The sequence below is a fragment of the Mastigoproctus giganteus genome, chromosome 1, assembly GCF_048544385.1.
Source record: "Mastigoproctus giganteus isolate SK-2022 chromosome 1, ASM4854438v1, whole genome shotgun sequence".
Taxonomy (NCBI): domain Eukaryota; kingdom Metazoa; phylum Arthropoda; class Arachnida; order Uropygi; family Thelyphonidae; genus Mastigoproctus; species Mastigoproctus giganteus.
Window position 1 is genome coordinate 93447648 of NC_143575.1, and position 26195 is coordinate 93473842.

The 26195-nt window shown below is 35.8% G+C and overlaps 1 protein-coding gene across 1 annotated transcript in view; it reads left to right on the forward strand.

Moving 5' to 3' along the window:
* The window catches only part of LOC150090996 (unconventional myosin-Id-like), a 227201-nt gene that overhangs the window by 120614 nt on the left and 80392 nt on the right, over window positions 1-26195 (forward strand). The window contains exons 11-13 of the mRNA XM_090380130.1: window positions 11155-11300; window positions 11531-11585; window positions 20355-20432. Of these exons, the coding sequence (XP_090236256.1) occupies window positions 11155-11300; window positions 11531-11585; window positions 20355-20432 (279 nt within the window). The remainder of the gene's footprint in view (window positions 1-11154; window positions 11301-11530; window positions 11586-20354; window positions 20433-26195) is intronic.

The following is a 26195-nucleotide window of genomic DNA, read 5'->3' on the forward strand; positions in this document are numbered from 1 at the left end:
ACAATAATAACTATTTCCAGTTGCATTCCTGCTAGTGGAATCTAATATAAACTGGTAGTAAACTTGATCTAATTGCATTTGTGATAATACTGATAGCTGGAACTGTGTGGGTTTTTACGTTATTATGGTGAAATGTGTTTCCCCTTCACTGATATAAAAAAACAAATACATTTTCAGAATCTTCTCTTCATTCCTATTGTGTTGTGTTCTGTTGGGGTGATTCAGTGTTCAACTGCCATTTGTTGTAAGCACAGGCGAATCGTGTGTAAGCAAATTCAGTTAGTGTTATACGCGATATCGTTCCCATATTTATAAATCATGTATGATCGAATTCGTGTAGTGTAAACACATGTTATACGAGGACTGACTGTAGTATCTGGAAACTTTACCAGTCAGTATTTCAGTAATTGAACTATTGTGGTATTTGAAGATGATAAAGCACTCAAACCTATGTTGGTTTTATTATGTTCATTTCTGATTTGGAATATTTATGTAATGGAGTCAATTTTCTTATCACATTCTTCAGTGTGACAGCTGTCTTCGCAATATTGCTAGCACAAAAGATTACTTACTTAGCTCACAAGAAGTAATAAGTTGAACTAATTGGCATTGAAGAATCAAATTTAGGCCTTTTTTTTTTAAATTGAAATGAACCGAAAAATGAAACAGATGATTTTGATGTTAGTGTTGATATATGCTTTCTCTGGCCTGATACAATCAGTTCTGCTATAACATGGTACATATCTTAAAAATCTCTGTGTTATGGTATTTCGTGCATTAAAACAACAGGGCTTATGGTAAAATTAGGGATAGGGATAGAGCACTCAAAAAAAAAAAAGTATAGTCTGGTAAGTAAAACACTAAAAAAAAGTTAAAATTCAATAAAATTGCTAACAGGTTTAAACATCTCAAATTTCTAATAAATAAATAAATATTACAGTAAATATAGCACTTTACCTTGACAAGATATGAAATTTGTTTGATTGATATTTCTGTTCATGACTTTTTCTTTTTTTTTTTTAAACGGTAAAAAAGATAAGCAATCAATAACGATGAACATGGGACACACAAATTGCACAAATGCGACAAGTTTACGAAGCTTGAAAAATAGGAAGAAGAGAAGATTCTGAAAATTTATTTATGTGTTTTATATGTTTGAAGATTTCGTGAAAGGGGAAATACACTTCACCATAATAACGTAAAAATCCACAGAATTCCAGCTATCGGTACTACCGCAAATACCATAAAATACAGTTTACTACCTGTTTATAATTAGATTGCATTAACTGAAAAGCCCAATAAACCGGGAACTGCAAATTGTTTCATTGTATTAAACTCCACAAATGTGCTCCTCTGCTCATGCTATCACGCCTCACGAAATTTCTGTTCAGACAGAAAAATGTGAGCTCCAGAAAACACTAGGCGGGCAAAACTACTGTAAATTGGAAATACAGCTCTCACACATTTGATGTTTTTTAAGGTTTGTAAACTTGTATGTGTAGCTGCGCTGGTTGCTACGTTCAGCTTGGTGCCGGGTTTTGTTTACACCTAGTGTTACTCGCAGATGAAATTGTGCATGAGCCAACGTGAAAATCGCCTTATACTTGCACTGTTCTCTAATATTATTATTATCATTAGCCATATGGTGCAAGGAAGCTTGAGGCTTATGCTGCACCAGCAAAAAAAAAAAAAAAAATTTTCTGAATTAGAGAGAGAGAGAGAGAGAGAGAGAGAGAGAGAGAGAGAGAGAGGGGGGGGGGGAATCACCAAGAAAAAGAAGAATGATGATATCCAGCTCAGGACCCTGGGTGTGCCAAGCCCATGCCCACCAGATGTGAGTCCCTGGGGTCATAATATCAGTTTTTTGATGTGATGTATTACAAACCAAATTTCTGTTTATACTCCGGCATGACAACCAAGGTCAGTAGAGTTTACAATAAATCGTCAATACAAATATTTATCGTGCGATGCACTCTTGCTCCTGACCATTTGGCTACATCAGGCCCATTGTTATGTTGGAGCAAATTCGCATTGGGAAAATGTGCATTATAGCAGAACTGGCTGTACAGGCATCTGCACACGAATACTTTACCATCTGATGTTATTGTCCGTTATTTCACTCCCACATGAATAATCATGGCTGAATTACTGTGCTCAGACTGCTGTAAAGTGAAGACTCGTGGCATGTTTCACTGTAATTAATTGATGGTATTGGGAAATTTGTTGTTAATGTCTTAGTGCCTTTTCGTATTCAAGAGCAAAATTAGATCGATATTTAGTGATGGAGTACTCAAAGTTACTTAGGCCACTGGTTCACTCATGGAACATGAGACCAAGAATGTATTCATTGAACTCTAAACACTTCCTAGTTCATTTCACAAATATACGTGATCTCAATTCTAATTCTCAACGACGTCCATTTCCACTTGCAGTCTGCCAAACCCCATGTAATTTTTTTGACAGAATCTCAGTTATCAGTTGATTCAACTACTGCTCATCTCAGTTGCCCAAATTATTCACTATATGATTACTTTCACCTCAAAGGTGGTACTTGTGCATATGTCCATTCCAATATTCCCTGTCAGAGACTTGTAATTTGGAATCTCCTCTCTTTGATCTTCTCTGGCCTAAAATATCTCTACTTCATTGTGTCAAATTCATCTGTTGTCTCTACCATTCTCCCGACTCCACTAATCACTTGGAGTTCTGTGACTTCCTCTCTTTGCAACTTGACATTTTCCAGTCCAACTTTCCTAACAGTGAGCTAATTTTCTTTGGTGATTTTAATGTTCACAACTCCAGCTGGCTTCCGTTTTCTAGTCACATCGACCCAGCTGGTTGAGATGCTGAGGCTTTCCAATTACTACTGACCTTGCACAGATTGTTCATTTACCTACAAGGATACCGGACAATCTTAACCATACAGCCAAGACGCTTGATCTCTTTCTCACAAACAACCCTTCTAAGTACATGGTCGAAGTGAGTGGTCCTTTAGGCACCTCAGATCAAAACTTGGTGATTGTCTCTTCTCCAATGGAGCTTTATCTCATGGCTATTCCCAACCTCATATTGTTTGGCTTTACAAGAATGCAAAATGGGATGACCTGCGAGATTTCTTTTCTTTTCCTTGGTCGGATTACTGTTTCAAAACTTCTGATGTCAATGTTTGCTCAGATCGTGTCAGTGAAATTATTCTTGTAGGAATGGAATCCTTTATTCCACACTACACTTTAAAATCTCGTCCTTTATCCAAACCTTGGTTTTCCAATAAATGTGCTAAGGCTGTCCAAGAGAAGAACGTTGAATATTGTAATTGGCTTGTTTCCAGTTCTTCAGTTTCATTTTCAGTCTACACCAAAGTTCGCGACAATTTGTAAAGCAGTTATTAATCAGTCCAAACTAGATTTTGAACAGACCAAGAGTAGAAAACTTGCATTCTTGCCCTAACGGTAGCTGAGCATTCTGGTCTCTTTCCAAAGCTATTGGCTGCAACTTTTGCCCACCTCTGTCAAAACTAGATGATTCTGTTGTCACTTCAGGCAAGGATAAACTGACCTCCTAGCATCTCATTTTTGCTCCAGCTCATGTATTAATGATCTTGGTAAAGCACCTCCCACCATTCCCAACATGCTCCACTCAATGCCTCCTGTGGTGTTCCATCAAAAGGATGTCAGAAGAATTTTGACGAATCTCGATGCAAAAAAAGCTCCAGGTCTTTCTCCGCTTGTTCTCAAAACCTGTGCTCCTGAACTTACTTCTGTTCTTAGCCATCTTTTTTCACTTTCTTATTCCAAAAGTGTTTCTTTCTGCTTGAAAATTTGCTCATATCCAGCCAGTTCCTAAAAAGGGTGACAAATCCCTCCCATCCAATTATCGTCCTATTACGATTACTTCTACTCTTTCTAAAGTAATGGAGAAATCAATTAACCGCCAACTCTTAAACTACCTAGAAACCTTCCGTCTGATCAACAATCGCCAGTATGGATTCCGTCATTGTCGGTCCACTGGTGATATTCTGGCCCATGTTACCAATTTATGGACAAATTCAATGGAAAAGTTCGGTGAAACACAAGCAGTTGCTCTTCACATCTCAAGGGCTTTCGATAGTGTTTGGCATGAAGATCTTCTAAATAAGATTCCCTCTATGGTTTGCCAACCAATTTCTTTGTAATTGGTTATCCAGTTTTCTCTCTGACCACTCATGGAGGGTGATAGTAGATGGCTCTGTCTCCTAACTTCTCCACTAATGCTGGTGTCCCCCAAGGTTCAGTTCTTTCCCCCACTCTTTTCCTCTTTCATATTAATGACCTTCCATTGACTGGAAATCCTATCCATAGTTTTGCCGATGATAGCACATTGCATTTCATTTTACATTTTGAGAAATCTTTCCCTGCTCAATCTGCTACTAATTCCTTAAATGTCGATCTCCAGGTAATTCTCCAGTAAAATTCTTAAAAATCTCCAGTGGGGCAAAGACAACTTACTTGATTTCAATCCTTCTAAAACTCAGTCTTTTCTTATATCTCGCAAAAAGGATTCTTCTGCTCCTATGCTTATTTTTGGTGACACTCCGATTTCTAGGCAAAATGATATAATTATTTTGCGGACTACTCTGACTTCTAATCTCTCTTGGCACAAGCACATTACAAATATTGCTTTCTCTGCATCTAAAAAACTTGGTTTTCTCTTTTGTTCTCGATGTTACTCTTCTTCCGAACAGCTGTTCACTCTGTACAAATTGCAAATCCGCCCTCCTATGGAATATTATTCCCACATCTGGGGTGGTGCCCCAAACCCTCTCTCATCAGGGCTTCTAGGTTCCATTCAGAGGAGGGCAGTTAGGTTAATTAATGACTCCTCTCAACAGACTCTCTCCATTCACTGTCTCCTAGATGTACTGTTTCTGCTGCATTCCTTTTCTACAGATACTTCCATGGGCACTGTTCTTCTGAATTGGCTTCTATAATTCCCGCTCTCTCTTTCAAAACAGTCCGAAGACATGCCGCCAACATCCATTTACTGTCCAACTTCAAACTCACAGAACCAAATTTTCATCTTCCTGGTTTATTCATTCAACTGCCATTTTCTGGAACAACCTTCCTTCACACGTTATTTCCTGAAAATTGCAGTCTACAGAAGTTCAAGTCTAATGTCAACAAATATCTTCTTTCATCTTCTCAGTCTCCAACCCAAGCATGGTACTAAGTAATATAGGTTCTAATATCTCTTGTGTTTGGGTTTTTTTCATAAAAAAAAAGAAAAAAAAAGAAACTGTTTGGTTACAGCTGTGTGACTTGTGTTGGGTATGATTTGGTTTGTGATATTTGTAAACAGCATTGATATAGCAATTTTCATCTAGTGCTCTTTTAGAGAGTTCATGGCCAAAACTCATATGCAGTATAGGCCATCAGATGCATATTCTATAGTGTTTTTTTTTCTCTATTTTATCTGAAGTGTATTTTGTTTATGTATGCATTCCTTTCATGTCTATCTGAAGGCGTTCATATTAATTTTTGCTTTGACTTTATAATAGAATCTCAAAGTGGATTCAGAAGCATTTGTAAAGAGGCAATATTGAATTTTCAGGATATAGTGTTTCTCACCATTACAAAGCCAATAAACAAATTGTGCTTTTAAAATGTGCAGTGAAAGTGTTTTAGTTAATGTAATCTAATTTTAAGAGAAATGATAAATGTTTTGCATTATCAGCACTGTTGATATGTGAACCTACTGGCAGCTATATGAAAGAACTGAAAATTGATTGTAGAACTGACATTGACAATTGTTGGTGAGCTGACAAGTGCAGAAGGAAACTTAAAATATAATAAATTATTTCAGCTCATGCTTGGTGTTAGCCGATTGTGAGAGGGTATTCAGCCAGGTGGAGAGGAGGGGGGAACCACTTCAGAAAGTTCATATCTTTTCTTTCTGGTGAAACTTTGGAAATTCTCCTCACAGCTGAGTAGATGGAACTATTGTTAAAACTTTACTTGTTATTTCTGAGGAGGGAAAGTCTATAACAGTATCTTCCTCAAAGCAGTAATAATCAGTTGGTGCTGTCTAACGGTTAATCCGAGACAGAAAAATTCTGGTTGCACTAACGCCTAGAAGCATGCAGTAACAATAAATTGTCCTGTGATTGTATTTTAATATAAGATATTTATTTGTCAGTGTAATTTAAAGTCAGAGTCTGGATTTTAAAAAAACTGCTTTTTTTTTTGTAATAAAAATTATTTAATTTCCTGCTTTATGAAAGTCAAAGCTTGGAAACTCTAATGCTGTTACTTAATACTGAGTGCTTCTGAAGGTTAAACTGTAACATTAACAAATAAAACTTGTTTTTTCTCAGAGTCATGAACTGTAGGCACTGTATGCAGGGGACTCAATGACTAGTTTTGCACAGCTCTCTCAGATAAAGTTAGCTAGCTATAAGACTATAAGCAATTAAAGCTAAGAGGTTTTTTTCTTTTTTTTTTCTTTTCTAATTTTCTGGAAGGGGAATTGTTAAATGGAAATTTGGGGGGCGGGGTGTAAAATGAATTAAATTAACCAATTTAATTTTAAGTTGTCTTGTATGTATAAAGTAATTGAAAAATCCCCATTTCAGAATATATTAAAAAAATGTGATTAATTCAACCCTCATATAATGGAACTGGAGGAAAATATAAATAACTGTAGGTAAAGAATAATTTTGACAGTTGTTTAGAGTTCATTAAGGATAATAATACAGTCTCATGAATAAACTGGAGCAATTATCTCAGTGGATAAAAAGGTGAGTAACTGGTAGGAGAGAAAGTGTCATTGTAAATGGCTATTGCTCTGAGTGGACTGAAGTCACTACAGTAGGGCTCCGCTTTACGGCATTCCATTTCTCGGCGTTCTGCTTATATGGTGGCTTCCAATTATATCTATTTTCGTTATGTTCAGCACTTGTTCTGCTCTTTCGGCATTTTTGTGCATGACACGCTCAGCAGAGAGGGTCCGAGAATAGTGTCGTGCACCATTTTATCGTCAGTGATTCAGTTTGTTTACAGCACTTGTGCCCTCTACATCTCTTTGTATTCTGGTAATTTTCCAAACCTTCAAACTTTTTAAAGTTATTATATTGTATTATATATAATATTTTTGTGCTAATTACAATGGCATCTAAGTGTAGTACTAGTGATAAAAAAAGGAGTTGTAAGCCTCTGACTTTAAATGGCAAGTTAGAAACAATTAAACTAAGTTAGCAAGGCATTTATATGGCCGAGATAGCAGAGGATAAATTCGGAGCTAGCAGAGGCTGGTTTAATAGGTTTAAGGAAAGAAGCCATCTCCACAACATCAAAATGAAGCAGCTAGTGCTGATACAGTAGCTGCACAAAGTTATCCATGTGATCTTTCTAAGATCATCGAAGATGGTGGATATACTAAGCAGCAGATTTTCAATGTGGATGAAACGGCCCTATATTAGAAGATGCCATCTAGGACTTCCATTGCTAAAGAGGAGAAGTCAATGCCTGGCTTCAAAGCTGCAAAAGACAGGCTAACTTTCTTGTTAGGGGCTAATGCAGTTGGTGATTGCAAGTTAAAACCTATGATGATTTATGACTCAGAAAATCCTAGGGCCCTAAAGAACTATACAAAAGCTAGCCTCCCTGTTTATTATAAATCTAATTCAAAAGCTTGGATGACTGGAGATCTTTTCTCAAATTGGTTCATGGACTATTTTAAGCCTGCAGTTGAGACTTATTGCAAGGAAAAGAAAATTCATTTTAAGATTTTACTTCTTGCAGACAATGCCCCTGGCCATCCTAGAGCTCTAATTGGTTTGTACAAGGAAATAAATGTTATTTTTCTACCTGCAAATACAACTTCATTGTTGCAGCCTATGTACCAAGGTGCAATTGCAGCGTTTAAATCGTATTACTTAAGAAGAACTTTTACTACAGCTATAAATGCCCTAGACAGTGATACAGTAGCTGAGCATAAACAAAATAAATTAAAGCATTTTGGAAAGGCTTCATGATTTTGGATGGTATAAAAACTATTAGAGATGTATGGGAGGAAGTTAAAGAAACAACATAGAAAGTTGCTTGGAAGAAGCTAATTCCCACACTTATGGACGATTTCGAAGGCTTTGAGAATTCAGTGAAGGAAGTCACTACAAATGTTGTGGAAATGGCAAGGGAATTAGAATTGGAAGTTGAGCCTGAGGATGTGGCAGAATTGCTTGTCTCTCTTGATGAAACCCTAACGGACAAAGATCTTCTGATTGAAGAGCAAAGAAGGATGTTTCACGAAGAGGAGTCCCATCCTGGTGATATTCCTGCTATCCCTAGAGAAATGACCACTGGGGAACTGGAAGAAGCTATCAACTGTATAGAAATGGGGATGGCAGCTTTTGAGAGAATTGATCCAAATTTCAAAAGAATTTCTAAAGTGAATGCAAGACTTCTAGATGATATTGCATGCTATAAAGAAATTCTAAGGGAAAGGAGACGGAAATTCACAAGGCAAAGTTCATTGTTTTCCTACTTCACGAAAGTCCATAACAATCTTCGACAGCAACAGCTAGCCCTGAACAATCTTTAACAGCAACACAAATCCCTGCAAGAGCTTCACCGAAGTTTCCATTGTCAAAATGAATAAGATTCATTAATGAGTCAGATGATAAACGTGCCATCTCCTTTATCCTTCCTACAATAAACATATTCGTTTTTTTTTTTTTTTTTTCAAATTTATATTCGTCAATCACTATAAGCTAAGGGTGAAAATATTAATGTAAGCAATGTGTGTACTGTATATTTATTTGATTTTCATATCGTTTTTGAGGCCTAGCTCTGTTGCTCACTTAATATATGATAGTTTAAACATGTTATTAGGCTTTTATATGCATTCACAAGTGAAAAAAAAAGCTATGTCCCACTTTTTGATGATTTTTACTTTTCACCTAGGGTCTGGAACCTAACCTGCCGTATGAGTGGCCCCTACTGTAGTGGAGTTCCATAAGGTTCACTGCTTGGTCCATTTGTTTTTGATATTCATTAATAACATTGAAGATATAACAAGGTTGTTGTTTAAATTTTTCAAATAGTACATGGTTTATAATGTACTATTTGAAATGGTTGGGAATATGGTTTATAACCGGGTGTTCTTAAAAATGAATGAGACAAATTGTTCAAGGTGGTCTTGAGAAACAGTGATTAAAATGTAGTGCTGCTAAAGATCTCAGGTTAACCTATTACTTACCTATGAAGAACTTAAGATAATTGAAAAGAATTTGAGTAATTATACAGTCTAGCATGAACTCCTTTCAGAAGGGCAAATATATTTCCAGAGCAGTGTATGTGTGACATACCAGAACTTATCCAGCAGCAACAAATCAAAGAGATTATTATTCCATTGTATAAGGTGAAGTTTTACCACATTGTTATTTCATACTGTTCTGGAAACCATTTTCAGAAAAGATAAGGATTTGCCGGAAAAGCATATCCATATTTATAATAAAGAGTGGCAAAATTAGTTATTGGTATGATTGCAAAGAGGTATTCCTACTAGGAATGACTTCAGTTCTGTAAATTGCAAAGTTTGTAAATGAGGAACTGGTGTTTGATATAGGTTTTTATGGCTCTAAAAGTATTGAGAAAATGAAACACCAGAGGATATATTTTCTTTCTCAGTGATGCAATCTAGAAGATGGTTATTTAAGTTAAGAATGGATAGCTACAGATTAGATATAAGAAAATCATATTTTATCAAAAGAATATTTAACTGTTGGAACAAAATGCCATTTCATTTTAAAACTTGTGCACATTAAAAACAGGTCCTGAATACCACAATAAAAAAAATAGGTGGTGATTAGGGGACATTATAGGGTACTTTCACTCTTTTGGATAAGCTTTCTTCCTTGAGTGATTTTGCCAATACTAATATTAAATATTTTACTGTATGGTTCATAAGCTTGGCACTTCCTTGTGTCATTTTGTGAAAGAAAAAGTTTATTTTATTATCCAAATTAAAATATATATTAAATTAGCCACTGCTAGCTTGAAATTTATTCCAGAAAGTTAAAAATGTTGACAGTAAACTGTACAGTAACATGAGGAGGAACAGAAAGATGCAAATTTGCAACTGTAAGAAACTAAGAAAAGTATGTATTTTTGGATAACAGAAATAATTGACTTCAAATTTGGCAGATTGGAAGTCACCTAAAATCACCTTGTAATTTTAGGTAAAGCTTGATGGAGAACAGGGTTTCTCAATATGGTGCCTACTGATGCATTTCCAGGTGTTCATTGGGAAATCTCCTACTACAGGCATCTTCTGTGAGATGTGTCAACTGAAACAAGATATCATGCACTTTTAATTTGCTTCACTGGGCTTGTATACAGATGGTTTGCAATCTCTTATTCAGTTAATTTTCACATAGTTTTAGTGTAATTAGTATGTTTCATATGCTTTGTAAAAATATTCAGCTTTTCATGGTTATATGTGGGTGTGCTCATCTCATTTCCCAGAATGTGTTGCTTGCTCAATAGAGGTAAAATGGTGAGAGTCCCTGGTATAAAACACACCATTTTGCAAATAGTTTTCATTAACTATTTTAACATGGACTTCCCTCCCCACTTCATGCATAATATTAAGCTTGAAATTAAATTGATGAAGTAAAATAACACTTCACTGCAACTAATAAAGAATATTTCCTTTATTTGAACCAGTGTATTGGCTCTCTTCTTGGGAGCACCCCCTCTTCAGTGGACATTGACTTAGAAACTAACTGGTTTTAGATGAAACGGATAGAAATTTTCTTAACAAAAAATTAACAAGAAGGAAGAAAATAGCCTAGCTCCTGGAAAGAAAGTTAAGGAAATAGAGACAAAGGAGAACACGGATTACTGCACTGTTGGAGGTTGCTGACTTGGTTTGCCACTGTAAAGCAATATTGATGATATAGAGCAGACGTTCCTAACCAGTGTGATAATATTGATCAGTATTATCAGTAATCATAAGAGTGCAGATTCAGAATGTGAAAGTGTATACTGTATCTGTTGAAAAGTTGATTTTATTAACACAATTCATTGAAAAGTTATACTAAAAAGAATTATTAAAATAATCTGTGCTTTTTGTAATAAGAGACAAAAGGATGGTTTCCTTAAATTTTTCATTTTTCAGTTATCCCCAACAGATAAAACTCTTGAACACCACAGAGATTTCCGGATTAGACATTATGCTGGTGATGTGACTTACAGTGTTATTGGATTTTTGGACAAAAATAAGGACACTCTTTATCAGGATTTTAAGAGATTACTATTTAGTAGGTATGTATTAGTCTTCTGTTATTTAGTAGGTATGTTTTATGGTTAGGTTTTAGATAAGTATTCCATTTAACCATAATTACAATTAATTTTCCATGTGAGCATTTTTATTTGATTTAGATGAGTTCATTAAATAAGTATTGTTGATAAGTTTTAATTGGTAAGCATATATTTAGGAATTAAAAGTTGATCATTTTAACGAACTACTTATTATTATTTTTTTTAAATATTAGCTCTAATGAACTAATAAAAGCTATGTGGCCTGAAGGAGCTCAGGATATTACTGCTGTAAGTAAATATTCTGACTAATGTGCTATTCTTATAAGTATATCGGTTATACTGATTAATTTACTTTTTAGAGTTTGGTCTTCCACAAAGTTTAAATTTCATATATCATGCTTTTAGTATGAGTTGACCTTCATATCCTTTCTCATTGCCACAAAACAGTTCACATCCAATTTAGAAACAATCTGTCCTTTATGTACAAAATTAATGTAACATTCGAAGAAAGCCTGCAAGCTTTATTGTAGTAGATTCTCTTCCAATATTCCTTTTTAAAGCTTGGATTTTAGGTGATTTTGGAGATTGTGCTGTTGAACCCCCATGCGTGATTGTTGTTAAAGCCATCTTTGTGAAACTGTTTGCTTGCAGCAGTATGTAAACCTTCTTGTATTAGTCACCAGTATGAAGTGTGCTCTGATAAAGGATTAGGCATACTTTCTGGTTACTGCATCACACATTTTCATCGAATTTGATGACCAAATTTCCAAAACTTGGAAGTAGTATATGGTATGAAATTTTTTGTAATTTGAACTGGGAATATTTATTTTACTGTAATTCCTTACTGTAGCTAAAAATCTTTTGTATTGTACCCGATGAAATATCATATCATATATAATTTTGGACTAAAAAAAAAGGAAAGAATTGCATTTAAAAAAAAAAAAAAAATTGTGAATGTCTTGTGATTGCCCTTTATTAATTTATTTGTAAACTTGTAATTTAAAACAAGATTTTACTTTCCTAAAACAGCTCAATAAAATGCCACTCTTTAAAAAAAAAAAAAACAAAAAAAAATTGATAGCCTGTGCAGATTTAAAAAATTTCTTAAAAAAATGTTACTGATAGTTGTGCAGTACAGGTCTCCAAAGTTCTTTGGGGTTTGACTAAGTACATTTCCAAGAACTTTGTTTTATACACTGAGGGCCACTTTATTAGATACATGTGCCTAATAGTGAATATCTCTCTCTTTAGCCCTCTAAGCAGCTTGAATTTTTCATAGTATCGACTCAGTGAAGTGTTTGAAAGCATGCCACAGGGCTGTCAGTCCATGTAGACTTAATTGTTTCTCACAGTTATGGTGCCTCCGTAGCCAGGTGGGCAGGAGCAGCACTGTGTAGCACACACTTCTTGATTAGACCGGGGTTCGAGCCCATGACCACCAAATACGGTGGATGTGGAAAGGTCAGGGATTGACTACCGCATATCCCTGGAGAAATATGGCCTTAGTTGCTAATGCTCCTAAAAACCAAATAACAGATCTCACAGTTGTTGCATGTTGGATACTTTCGAATCTCTATTCCAAAGAGCTCTTTCCACCTCATCCCACGGCACCTCCGTAGCCAGTTGGGCAGGAGCAGCAGTGCGTAGCACACGCTTCTTGATTAGACTGGGGTTCGAGCCCGTGACCACCAAATACGGAGGATGCGGAAAGGTCAGGGAATGACCACCGCATATCCCCGGAGCAATATGGCCTTAGTTGATAATGATCCTGAAAACCAAATAACAACCTCATCCCACACATGCTCAATTGAATTCAGATATGGTAACTGGTAGTGGGGAGGCCACTGCAGTAGGATTAATTCACTCATGTTCCTTGAACCAGTTCTGTAAAGTTCTGGTCTTTGTGACATTATTATATTGGAAGAACCCATTTACAGATGGATATACTTGCTTGGAAACAATTTCGAATTAACCTGTGGCATCAAAATAATGTTCCACTGGTGGCAAGGGGCCCAGTGTATGCCATGGAAATGCTCATCACACCGTTACATCACTTGCTTGCATTGTTTGCATATGGCAGAATGTATCTGTGGAAATTGTGCTGTTTTTGCCATATTCTGGTCCTCTTTCGGCAGGAACTAGGATTTGTAAGACCTGGCAAAATTTTTTTTTTTTTTTTTTTTTTTCATTCCTTCCATGACAAGGTACAATGAATTGTGTTGTGAAATGCCTTTTTGGTACCACTCCTATTCTGGGTTGTTAAATTGTTCACCTCTCTTGTCTTTTAAAGTTAAATCTAAATAACAACAAATTTTGGGTCATATCTTGTTACAGGCAATAAAGTAAGTTTACTTTATAGATTTTGGGGTGCTAAACACAGAAATAGTGTTTAAAATGACAGATTGGTTCTTGTTTTAAAATAAAAGTAGTTTTTTATATTTATACATAGTACATTTTCTTTATATGGCAGTAAGATATAGCTATGAACATGCCTGAATTCAATTTTGGGAGCATCCCTTTTCATCCTCCAACAATAATCAGCTAACATGGTGACACTCCATTTGCTTTAGTATCTTTGTTCCATTGCTGTGATGCCTTGATGGAAACACTCACTACATTCATCGCTGATGGCACTCCAGTTTGTCGTAAGAAGTAATGAGATCTTCCACAAGCTGCCTGTAGTTGCCAGCTTTAGCATTTCTAGGAAACCAGTCGAAACATTTTTGAAAGCCTTCCCATGCTGATTCCTAGTTATCACTAAGGACACATTTGAGTTGTTCATCTTTGAAAAGTTGCCTTATTTGTAATGCTTTGATTATTTCCTCTTTACTAAGTGCCCCAAAAGTGACGATAATCAAAGCCGTTACTGATAAACATTGTACTAGTGAAGAAGTGAAAGCTGATATTTTAAAAGTAAGATCAATGCTTTCTACTGTAAAAGTAAGAAATATGACTCATAATTGATAGAGGTGTCATTGTAGAGGCGGAGACTGACAACAACATTTCCAAGTTTGAAGGCTTGTTCAAGGATTCAAGATGGGTCTGAAATACACCATACCTAGTACTGTATATCCTAAATTAGTACTCTTTGGTGTTCAATAGAATGTAGAGAAGGAGGAATTGCTTAAGCAGATATGGCAAAAGAATTTTAAGGATTTCTTAATTAGTGAGAAAAAGTTCTTGGATGGTATTGAGGTACTATCTAAGAATAGGAATAAGTCTGCTCAAATGAATAATTGGCTGTTATAGTTGTCGCCAAAATTATGGCAAATTATTAGTGAAAAAACAAGACTTTTTATAAGATGGACTACCTATAAGTTTAAGGAAGGCTTCCCAATTATGTAATGTATGGACATGTTGTGAAGTTCTGTAAGAGGGAGATACTGTGTGGACATTGTTCAAAAGAAGGTCACTCTTTTAAGGATTTCCAGGAGCAAAGTAAGCAACTAGTTTGCTGCAATTTCAAGGAAAGGAATGTTGAGTCTGCTCATGTGGCCGTCGATAACAAATGTCCAGAATACGCTAAGGTTCTGGAGACATAAAAAGAAGGTAAATTATGGATAGGAGAATTAAAATCTTGTAGTTAAATGCCCATAAAGGAAAAGCAGTAGCATCACAAATAAATTATGTAATGGAGCAGGATGACATCACTGTCGCTCTCCTACAGGAGCCTTATGTGGCACAAGTCCAGGTATGTGGTTATCTGCAGAGGTATAAAATTATATTGGAAGAAGCAATACCAGTGATTGCCTTTGTAATTAGAGATAAAGAGTTAGTTGTCACTAAAGTTTTATTTTATTTGGGGAAAATATGATTTGTTGTGAGATAATGGGTGGCTTTGATAGAGCATACTTTGTAACAATTTATTGTAATTCGTTGAAGTATAGAACCTTATATGGATTACTTGGAAGACGTTTATAGGACATTGGGCTTCTGTGGAGTAGTGGTGGCGATGGATTCTAATGCTAATTCCCCATTGTGGTGCAGCAGGACTTCTGATGATAGAGTTATGATGCTTGAAGAGTTGCTTGCTGCTTCTGGAATGGAGGTAATGAATACTGCAAACCATGCTCTTACTTATTCGGCAGTACATGGTCAATCCTACATAGATGTTACAATTGCAACTCAGGTGATCAGGAATGTGATTGAGAATTATAGAACAAGTGACCACAACAATATCTCCTTCAATATAGCATCGAAAGATGAAATTAGAGTAATATATGATACTAATAGATTTTTAACCAAAAATGCAGATTGGATAAAGTTTGGAACTGTGTATTTAGATGCTGTTAATAGCATAAACTGAGAAGGTCTGATAGCAGAACTAGTGAATTGACTACAATTCACTAGTATTCACTACAATTCACAAATTGATAAAAGTATGAAGAAAGTGTTTAGTGAACAAGACAGTTTTCAGGTGGACTGCAGAACTTAGTTCTGCAGTCCACCTGAGTTAAGAAAAGAAACTTTTAAATGAAGGAAAAAGTTTCAGCATCAGAGAAGGTATGAAAATTTAGATCTGCTATCTATGTATAAAGAGTTGTATAAAGAAAAGAGGCACTTGTATGTTAGAGCAGTCAGTAGAACTAAGAACATGTGGAAGAAGTTTGTGGAGGAACAAGGTTCCCTAGATCCATGGAACTCCTTTTTTAAAAAAAGTTCCATGGATCTATTATAACAAGCATAGTTACAATTACGACATGCAACATTCTTCTCCTGAATGGCCTTAGCACATTTATTGGAAAACCAGGGTTTCGATTAAGGACAAGATTTGAAAGTGGAGTGTCGGATAAAGGATTCCATTCCTACAAGAATAATTTCACTGACACGATCTGAGCAAACGTTGACATCACAAGTTTTGAAACAGTAATCCGACCAAGGGAAAAGAAGAAAAGAAATCTCGCAGGTCATCCCATTTTGCATTCTTGTAATGCCAAACAACATGAGGTTGGGAATAGCCATGAGATAAAGGCTCCATTGGAGAAGAGACAATCACCAAGTTTTGATCTGAGGTGCCTGAAGGACCACTCACTTCGACTATGTACTTAGAAGGGTTGTTTGTGATAACAAACAACCCTTCTAAGTACATAGAAGGGTTGGTTGTTTGTGATAAAGAAATCAAGCGTGTTGACTGTATGGTTAGGATTGTCTGGTATTCTTTTAGGTAAATGAACAGTCTGTGCAAGGTCATTAGTAATTGCAAAAGCCTCAGCATCTTGACCAGCTGGGTTGGTGTGACTAGAAAATGGAAGCCAGCTGGAGTTCTGAACATTAAAATCACCAAGGAAAATTACCTCACTGTTAGGAAAGTTGGGCTGGAGAATGTCAAGTTGCAAAGAGAGGAAGTCGAAGAGCTCCAAGTGATTAGTGGAGTTGGAAGGGAAGAATGGTAGAGACAACAGATGAATTTGACACAATGAGGTAGAGAGATTTTAAGCCGGAGAAGATCGAAAAGAAGAGATTCCAAGTTACCAAGTCTCTGACAGGGAATATCGGAATGGACATATGCACAAGTACAACCTTTGAGGCGAAAGGAATCATACTGAGAGAATGTCTGTGACAACCTCAAGGACCAAATTTTACATGTGTTTATTTTACATTAAAAATATGCGTGTACATATTCTGTTCAGTGGTTTCCTGAAAGGCTTAACAGCTTCAAAATCAGCACTAAGAATTTTCCCACATATTTTCTTGTTTGAAATGTTATGCCATCTTCTAAATCTAAAAAAGCCAACCTAAGCTCGCTTTAAATTGTTCAATTCCTAACTGTTTAGCCAGTCTCTCCGCCGCTGCTTGAATTGCTATTCCTCGCACAGCCAAACCAGTCGAACGAAGTTGGAAAATCCATTTGTACACAGCATCATCTAGTGCTTTATGAGTAGGCTTCCGCATTTCTGTAACTTTACCTTTTTCTTTCTCCATGTTAAACTTGAGAACAAAATTACGAATTTCACTTTTTTTCTTTTTAATGTCCGGCACGGTTTATTTTGCCATGCCATACTCAAGACAGATGCTGGACACTGAAGCTCCCTTTTCAAGTTTTTCTGTCACCGATAGTTTATCGTGAAGAGGAAGTGGCTTATGCTTTTGTCCTACAAAAGCATAAGCCATGTTGTACTAGGCTTACTTTAAAGACATTGTTTAACTGCACAGGACAAAAGACAGAAGTGCATAACTGTGGAGCAAACGACAAACAACTGTCTGGGAACCAGGTTGTTTGTGCAGCGTGAGTCATCGTGGCCCAATGACCTCAGACACAATACATATGACCTTTGAGCCCGATCGTCATTTGATTTTTACACCTAAATTTTTTTAAGAGCTGTCCGGATTAATGAGGGTTTACTGTATAGCTTGTCTGGCATATCTGAGAGAATGTCTGTGACAACCTCAAGGACAATTTTGGTTGTAATGACAAATCAGTTGTAATTAACTTAGTAGCTGCTGTGTCTTTCTGAGTTTCACGTGGTACCTCGGATTATAATAGGGGTAATCTGATATAATTAAGTTGTAGAATATTGAGGTTCACGAACAAAAAATGTTCTTTTATTTATAATAAATTTAAGGAAGATATTTTATAATCTTCTCTTTGAAGGTTTAATAGTTTTTAGCATCACAGGCTTGCCTTGTCACCAGATGAAAGTCTTAAACGATGTTAAACGTCCAAATGTAACTAAAATTTTAATAACGTATACTATATGTAGGAAAAAGTTCAGATGAGCCCAAGTGTTGGATTTTTGGTATCACAATGTAACAACAGCACCGAAGTTCAACATCATAAAACTATATTCTATGAAATGAGCAAAAGAAAGAACAAATATGAAGTGAATAGTGAGTAGGAACCACAGCAAAAACAACTTAATGCCGCATTGAATGAGAATACATCACTGAATTACTTGGATTTATAGTTAGTGTGAACCAGAGCTGCAATGCTTAATACGTTCTACGTTGATATCAATATTTGTAAAATAATAAGAGAAGTTTACTTCAATATAGTACGTAGAATACTTCCGTATGATACTCTTCAGAAATTAAAACGAAAAAAATCGAAAAACTTACATTAGAGTAACAAATAATTAAAAATCAATTTAACCCAATAAAAATCAATTTAATGCAATTAAAAATAAGAAAATTAATTAAGACTTAACAAAAAAATCGTAAAACGATTTTCCTTCCTGAAACCGATAACACTTTTCGTCTTTATGTCGTGATCACAGGAATGAAAATTACCGAATAGGGTTGCGTATGAAACTTAAATAGGGATTATTAGTCTTCGCATATGCGCGTAAAAGCCCATGAATCGGAGATCAGATATGGCTGACGAACATTAACAGAATTTTCGTGTAATTTAATTTCTACAGTTTCTGCAATTAATAGTCGTGTATAATCATGTTGGACACTAAGAATTTTGGCCTCGTTAAATAAAAAAGTATGTTTTTTGTTAACGGCATGAAAGGCTAATTCTGACGCTGCTGAACAAGAAGCACGAACTGAGGCTGCATGTTGATTAACACGAAAATTGAGAGGAACCCGAGTAGAACCTTGATAAGATGAGTCACAATTAAGAATCTGCTGGTTAATATTTGTATTTCTGAGCCCAAAGCAGATTCCTTCGCTGAATATTTGTAGGCATTTAGAAATTGATTAAAGATAATCGACCTTTTATAGGTGAACGGGTGATAGCTGTTATAATGTAGAAGCATACCGGTGTTTGTAGGTTTACCTACAAACACACAAAAATACTTTACTTTTGTCTCATATGCTGAACAGTGGCACAAACAGCTTAACGATTCTTTAAAGATACCGAATTTAAAATTGTGGACAGGCCAATACAGAAATTTCACACTATACGGAGCAATCACTCAGTCTTTTCCTTGTTCGTAACACAAATTAATGGTATACAACATTTCTTGCAGTGATTGCGACTCATCTTACCAGGGTTCAACACATTTTCCTTTGAATATTTGTGTTAATCAACATGCGGTTTCAGTTCGTGCTTCTGTTCAGTAGTGCCAGAATTAGCCTTTCATGCCGTTAACGAAAAACATACTTTTTTATTTAATGAGTCCAAAATACTTAGTGTCCAACATAATTATACGCAACTATTGATTGCAGAAACTGTAGAAATTAAATTACACAAATTCTGTTAACATTCGTCGGCCATATCTGATCTCCGATTCATGGGCCTTTTACGTGCATGTGTGAAGACTAATAATCCCTATTTAAGTTTCGTACGCAACCCTATTCGGTAATTTTTATTCCTGTGATCACAACATACGGTCAAAGTGTTGTCAGCTTCAGGAAGGAAAATCATTTTGCAATTTTTTTTAAAAATTCTTTTAATTAATTTTCTTATTTTTAATTGTGTTAAATTGAGTTTTATTGGGTTAAATTGATTTTTAATTATTTGTTACTCTAATGTAAGTTTTTCGTTTTTTTTTTCGTTTTAATTTCTGAAGAGTATCATATGGAAGCGTTCTATGTACTATATTGAGGTAAACTTCTCTTATTATCTTACAAATATTGGATTTGTAGTAAATCGGATAGGTCACCTGTTCACCGAGAGCTGACTCTTTTTTTTTTTTTTTTTTCAATTAGTGTTATTAAGAATTTATGATCATTTTAAAATTGTATTTCTCTACACCTTATGGATCACATCTGATAGGTCACAGCATGATTTTTAAGCATGTTATTATGCATTTTGCTTGGTCTTTTGTTTAACATGGAAGCATCTGTAAAAAAAAAAATAAATAAATAAATAAATAAATAAATTTTAAAAAAATTGCATTAATTTTTTTTTTAAATTGTAATAATTGCATTTAAAATTAAGCTGCTATGACACAAACTTGTTTGAAGTTTAGTATGACAAGCTTGCAAAAATTAATAATTGTATTAACTGCAACATGGAAAATAAATTCTCTTACAGAAGCATCAAGTGTATCTAAATTTATTACACAATCTCTTTAGTGAAAAACTGATTAATATGATTTACTATTCATATAGCTTCATATCTGATATTAATTCCCATAAAACATGTTATACTACACATTTTTCTTTTAGGTAACAAAGAGGCCACTTACAGCAGGAACCTTATTCAAGAATTCAATGATAGCTTTGGTTCAAAATTTAGCATCAAAGGTTGGTATATAATGTGTATATATAAGAATTACTTGATTACATTTACTTCTTTAGTTTGCATTATTGGTGTTATTTCTATAAGAATTAGTTGAAATTTCAGTGATAAAATTAACAGCATTATTTTCTTAATTTTGAAAGATATTTTATGAAAAATAGTTTCACATTTATATGAAGATCAACTTTCTTTACAGTTTTTGTTCTTTCAGTTTCAGTGAAAGTTTTTGCCATATGTTAACTGTTTGCATTCTGTTATGATTTGATTGAGTGCTGCATCATATTAGTCAGTATTAGATTAGCCATTCATCTTCTTGTAATTTTTTTTTTTTTTCAGTAGAATAGACAGTGATGTAAAACAACTTTCCTATATTCATTTGGATGCCATATATGTAAGGAGCTGGAGCAGATTTGTCCATGTACTATGAAATGAGAAGAAACCATGTCTTAATATATCTGCTGTTTTACTTCCTTTTAATGAAAAGGTTAAGCACTGTTCAACAATCAGATGCTAATGTTTGAAATTCTGATTTTGATTATTAGGGCCATCATCAGATCTTGCTTACTTGAAGCTTAATATCCATATGTGCTATGTGTAATTCCTCATAGTGAATTTTTCATATGTAGTGAAAAAAACTTGCTGTCTTTGTTGATCATAATTGTGTTCTATTACTTATTCATCAAAGTGTTTTTAACTGGACTAGCATGATTTTTTTTTTTTTTTTTTTTTTTTTTTTTCCGCAATTTGTTCTCAAATATGACGCTCATTTTAGTTTTTTCATATGTATTTTAGGTTTTTAGTTGGCAGTTAATCTTTCTATTTCTGTACTTGATACTATATATATATATATATATATATATATATATATATATATTTTTTTTTTAAACTGTTTTAAAACAGAGGAATGGATTGAGTAGTATGTATGTTTTATGATAGAAGGTTTACCAAGATCATTAAGTGAAAAAGTTGGAGAAAAGTAAGGTGGTTAGTCATCTTTAGATGAAGATACAATAAAATCATTAGCATTAGTAGAGGCATTTGATGCAAGAAAGCAAGCTTATGCAGCATCAGCCAAAAAAAAAAAAAAAAAAACCCACTTCCACTTCACCCCTCTGTTCGTTCAAAATACCTGACCAGCTGAGCCTTAAACTTATTTAGGCTATCAACCTCCACTACAAGGGATGGAAGTCTGTTCCACCAACCAACCACCCGCTGGCTAAAGGCAAATTTCTGCACGTCTATCCTACATCTGTCTTTCCTCAATTTGAATTTATGCCCTCTCAGGTGATTATTCTGAGCTAGAGGAAGAATCCCATCACCATTGAGCATGCTCAAACCATTCAAGGCTTTATACACCTCTATCAGATCACCTCGCTGGTGCCTAGTCTCCAGACACTGTAATTTGCAAAACTTAAGCCTTTCTTCGTAAGAGCACCCCTTTGTTCCATTCACTAATCTTGTTGCCCTTCTCTGTACTCGTTCCAGCAGCTCTACATCCTTCTTGAAATGAGGCCTCCAGACCTGTATACAGTACTCTAGGTGTGGCCTGACCATTGCCATATACAAGGGAATAATCACCTCCTTATCCCTGCTGGAAAAATTCCTGTATATCATTGACAATACTCCATGAGCTACTCTTGCAGCCTGTCTGCACTGCTCAGAGAACTTCATATCTGCCTGCACAACCACCCCCAAGTCCCTTTCATTCTCTACCACTGTCAGTGTAGTACCACAGAGTTGATACGTTGCTCTGGGGTTGCTGTTTCCCATGTGTAGTACTTTACATTTGTCAATGTTAAACTTCATTTGCCACCTCTCAGCCCATCTGCTCAACCTTTCCAGATCCTGTTGCAGCAGCATAGTGTCAGTAGTGTCCTTGACAACCCTGCCAACCTTTGTATCGTCTGCAAACTTGGACATTAAGCTTGATATACCATCATCAATATCATTTATAAATACAGAAAACAATAATGGACCCAACACTGAGCCCTGAGGGACCCCACTAATAACATTAGTCCACGATGAGCAGTGACCATTGATTACCACTCTGTCTTCTCCCCCTCAATCACCCCTTTATCCATAGCAGCAATTTGCCTCCAATGCCACATTGCTCCAATTTGCGCAGCAGTCTTCCATGTGCAACAGTATCAAAAGCCTTTCTAAGATCCAAGTATATAATACCAAAGTTATTCCCTGCATCCAGTTCTTTTGTGACTGCATCATCATAGTATCCAACAAAATTGGTCAGGCAAGACTTTCTCTTAGCAAAACCATGCTGTATCCGAGCTATAACTTAAGTCTTGTCTAGATGATACTGCAGTGCTTCTTTAACCAGTGCCTCCATTAATTTTCCTGGAACAGAAATTAAACTCACAGGTCTATAATTACCTGTGTTTGATCCTCATTCATTAATTGGGGTCACATTTGCACATCTCCAGTCTATGGGTACCTCCCCTGAGTCCAAGGAAGCTCTCATAATTATGGCTAAGGGTTTGCTTACTTCCTTTGCTGCCTCCTTTAATATAACTGGATAGATCCCATCCACCCCGGGTGCCTTTCTTGTGTTTATCTTCAACAGTTTCTCCTCCACTTTACTCCCAGTTATTTCAAGATTCTGTAGCTTACTGCTAGAGTTGAATACACCTCTGGCATTCCCCTCGCTGAATAACTCCTCATGTGTGAATGTCGATGCAAAATATTCATTTAGTTTGTTAGCTACCTGAGCAGGATCATCAACAGTTGACCCATCAATATCAAGTGGACCAATCTGATTCATCCCCTTCCTTCTAGAGTTTACATAAGTAAAGAACTCTTTGCTGTTTTGCTTTGCATCCCTTGCCAAGGATTTCTCGTAATCTGCCTTCGCCTGCCTAACCTCCTTTGTAACTTGGTTGCATATCAACTTGTATCTATCATAGGCTTCTGTGTCATGTGTTAATTTGTAAGTATCCCATGCATTTTTCTTCTCTGCCATATGCCTCATTAGTTCATCTGACATCCATTTTGGCCTAAACCTTGAACAATATTTCTTAGTTGGTATGTAAAGCCTAGTAGCTTCCAAGATAAGTTCTTTGAATGCTTCCCATTTTGAATTTGCTGTTGGTAACATCATCAGTTGGTCCCACTGTATAGAATTTAAATACTGTCTCAGTCCATTCTAGTCGCCTTTACGGAAGCAATAACCCTTCCCTTTACCCCTAATGGTAGTTACCTCTTTGAGTAAATCCCACTTCAGCACACTGTGATCACTGCCACCTAGTGGTTCATTTATCTGCAGATTCTTAATGCATGAAGAATCACTGCTGATAATCAAATCAAGAGTATTACTCCCTCTAGTTGCCTCCCGAACATGCTGATGTAGAAAACAATCATCCAATAAATCCACAAAAGCCCTGCTAGTGTGTGAGTGACCAGCCCCCAAATTCCAGTCAATATCTGGGAAATTAAAATCTCCCATTATAAGACTCTCTGATTTACTGGCCCACTCAATTTCCCTGTACAGTTTCTTATTATACTCATCAGAGTCATTAGGCCTATAGCACACTCCTACTCTCAATTTTGATCTCCCAATGCTTATGTCACACCAAACTGACTCAACACTGCACTGTCCAGCGATGTCGACTGGCTGCACTTCCTTGGTTTTTATGTGTTTCTTAACTAATAGCATAACCCCTCCGCCCTTCCTATCCTGTCTATCCTTTCTGTAGACATTCTGTAGACGTTGTACTCCCCAAATTCCAGTTCTGCATCCCTTATATCTGTGTGACATCAAGTCTCTGATATCCCAACAATATCTGCCTTTGATGTTTTGAGCAATACCTCAAATTCATCAAATTTATTTACTAAACTCCTAGCATTGGTGTACACGCAAATATACCTGCACCTGTTTCTATTCTTAGCTACTCTAACACAACCCATGTGTTTACTTGTACCGCAATGGCTCCCAGCAGTCTCTGAAATATCATGCATCTTGTTTTTCAGGCTTCTGCTCATTCTAATAGAAGCAGTGCAAGAATCTCTTTCACCTCTGCCAGTGGCTACTGTCAATCTATTGGTCTTTGTCTCCCCCCAAGCTAGCAGTTTTCTGACCCACCTAACACTGCCCCAATAGCATCAGCAAATATTCTTGCACCCTTTCTATTTAAGTCTATCCCATCCCTGTAGAAGCAATCTCTCCTGTTAACAAGTACAGTCCAGGCTGAAAAAAATTCTACCCCTTGAGCCTTGCTCAATCTTTCCAGGGCCGAATTGATCGACAAGGCTCTCATCATATACTTTCTCCTATCGTGTCTGGGCAGAATTGCAGACACTTTCAAATTCAACCCTAATTAACGGCTTTTGTTCAACAGTGACCTGTACTTGTTAAGTAATTCTGCTGGTCTCCTACTCTTAATATCATTAGTGCCAACGTGTACAACTATATCACCTTTTGTGCCCTTAAAAGATGATATTCGCTCTACAACATCATCAACCTTTGCCCCTGGCAGACATACCCTGGTCCTGTTCCACCTATCCTTTTTACAAAGCATGTTCCCCGTTTCCCTGACAATAGTCACCAACAACTACTAGTTCCTTCGGGACCAGCGCATTCTGCCTTGGGGGTTGCCTCTGTGTCACGTGATGCCCAAGTGCAAACTCTGGCGTCCACCTTTAAATCATTAGGATTTAAAGGTGGATATATGCCAGGACAAAGGTTTTAGCCAATGCCTCTACTCTGGGTAAGATTAAGGTCCTTGTAGGCCTCTTTGGTGGATGCACTTATAAAACTGAAATAAATTGATACATTGATAATGATGTATTGATTCATTTGTAGATACTTAATCGAAATAATCTTGAATAATTTTCTTGGGATAGCAAAACAGTATGTAACAGATATAGTTTCCTTTAATCTTTTTCCTCATTGCATGAAATGAATTTTTACTATCATTAATTTTTATTATCATTAATATTAATTATGTGTGATTTTTGCACATGGATTGGAAATTTAATAATAGGTAATTATAACTACTTATATTAAATTGATTTTACAAATATAAAGATGGCTTTATGAAAACTATTCTTGACAGTTTTAAACAAATGATCACCAAGTGGCAGCCTGAGATATCTAGAGGACAACTGACATTTAATTATTACTTTGAGAGGTTATTGGTGAAGAAATAATCAGTCTTCCCTGTGTATTTATGACACTCTGGTATTATAGTAGCTAATCGAACAATTTATGCAAGTAATAGCAAATGACACAGCATCTCTAAGTTCAGTATACTGCTAGAAAATTGGAGCGGCTGGAGTTATGAATGTTAAATTTGCAAAGGAAAATTACTTCACTGTTAGCAATTAGACTGGCAACAGTCAATTTCAAAGAAAAAACAACTTAATTTTAAGTAATTTGAGTTGGATGAGTGATAGGGAGACTAAATAAATTAGTATTAGTATTACCCATACGTTGCAAGGCAACCTTAAGCTTTTATGCACTGACCAAAATAATTATAAATAAACAAAAAATAATAATAAAATAAACTACCCGGATGTTTTTTTTTTTTTTTTTTTTTTTTTTCCCTCCTTCTGTAGATATGTATCCAGTTTTAGGTACCTTGCCAGTGATTAACTACTCACTGGCTAAAAGAAAACTTCCTGCAATTCACTCTAAACCTGTTTCACTGTAATTTGAAGTTGTCCCCTAGCTCTAGTACCACATATAACCATGAAATAACCATGAATATTTTGCTTTCATTTGTTTTACTGTCCTCTCACAGAGCTTTATAGACATG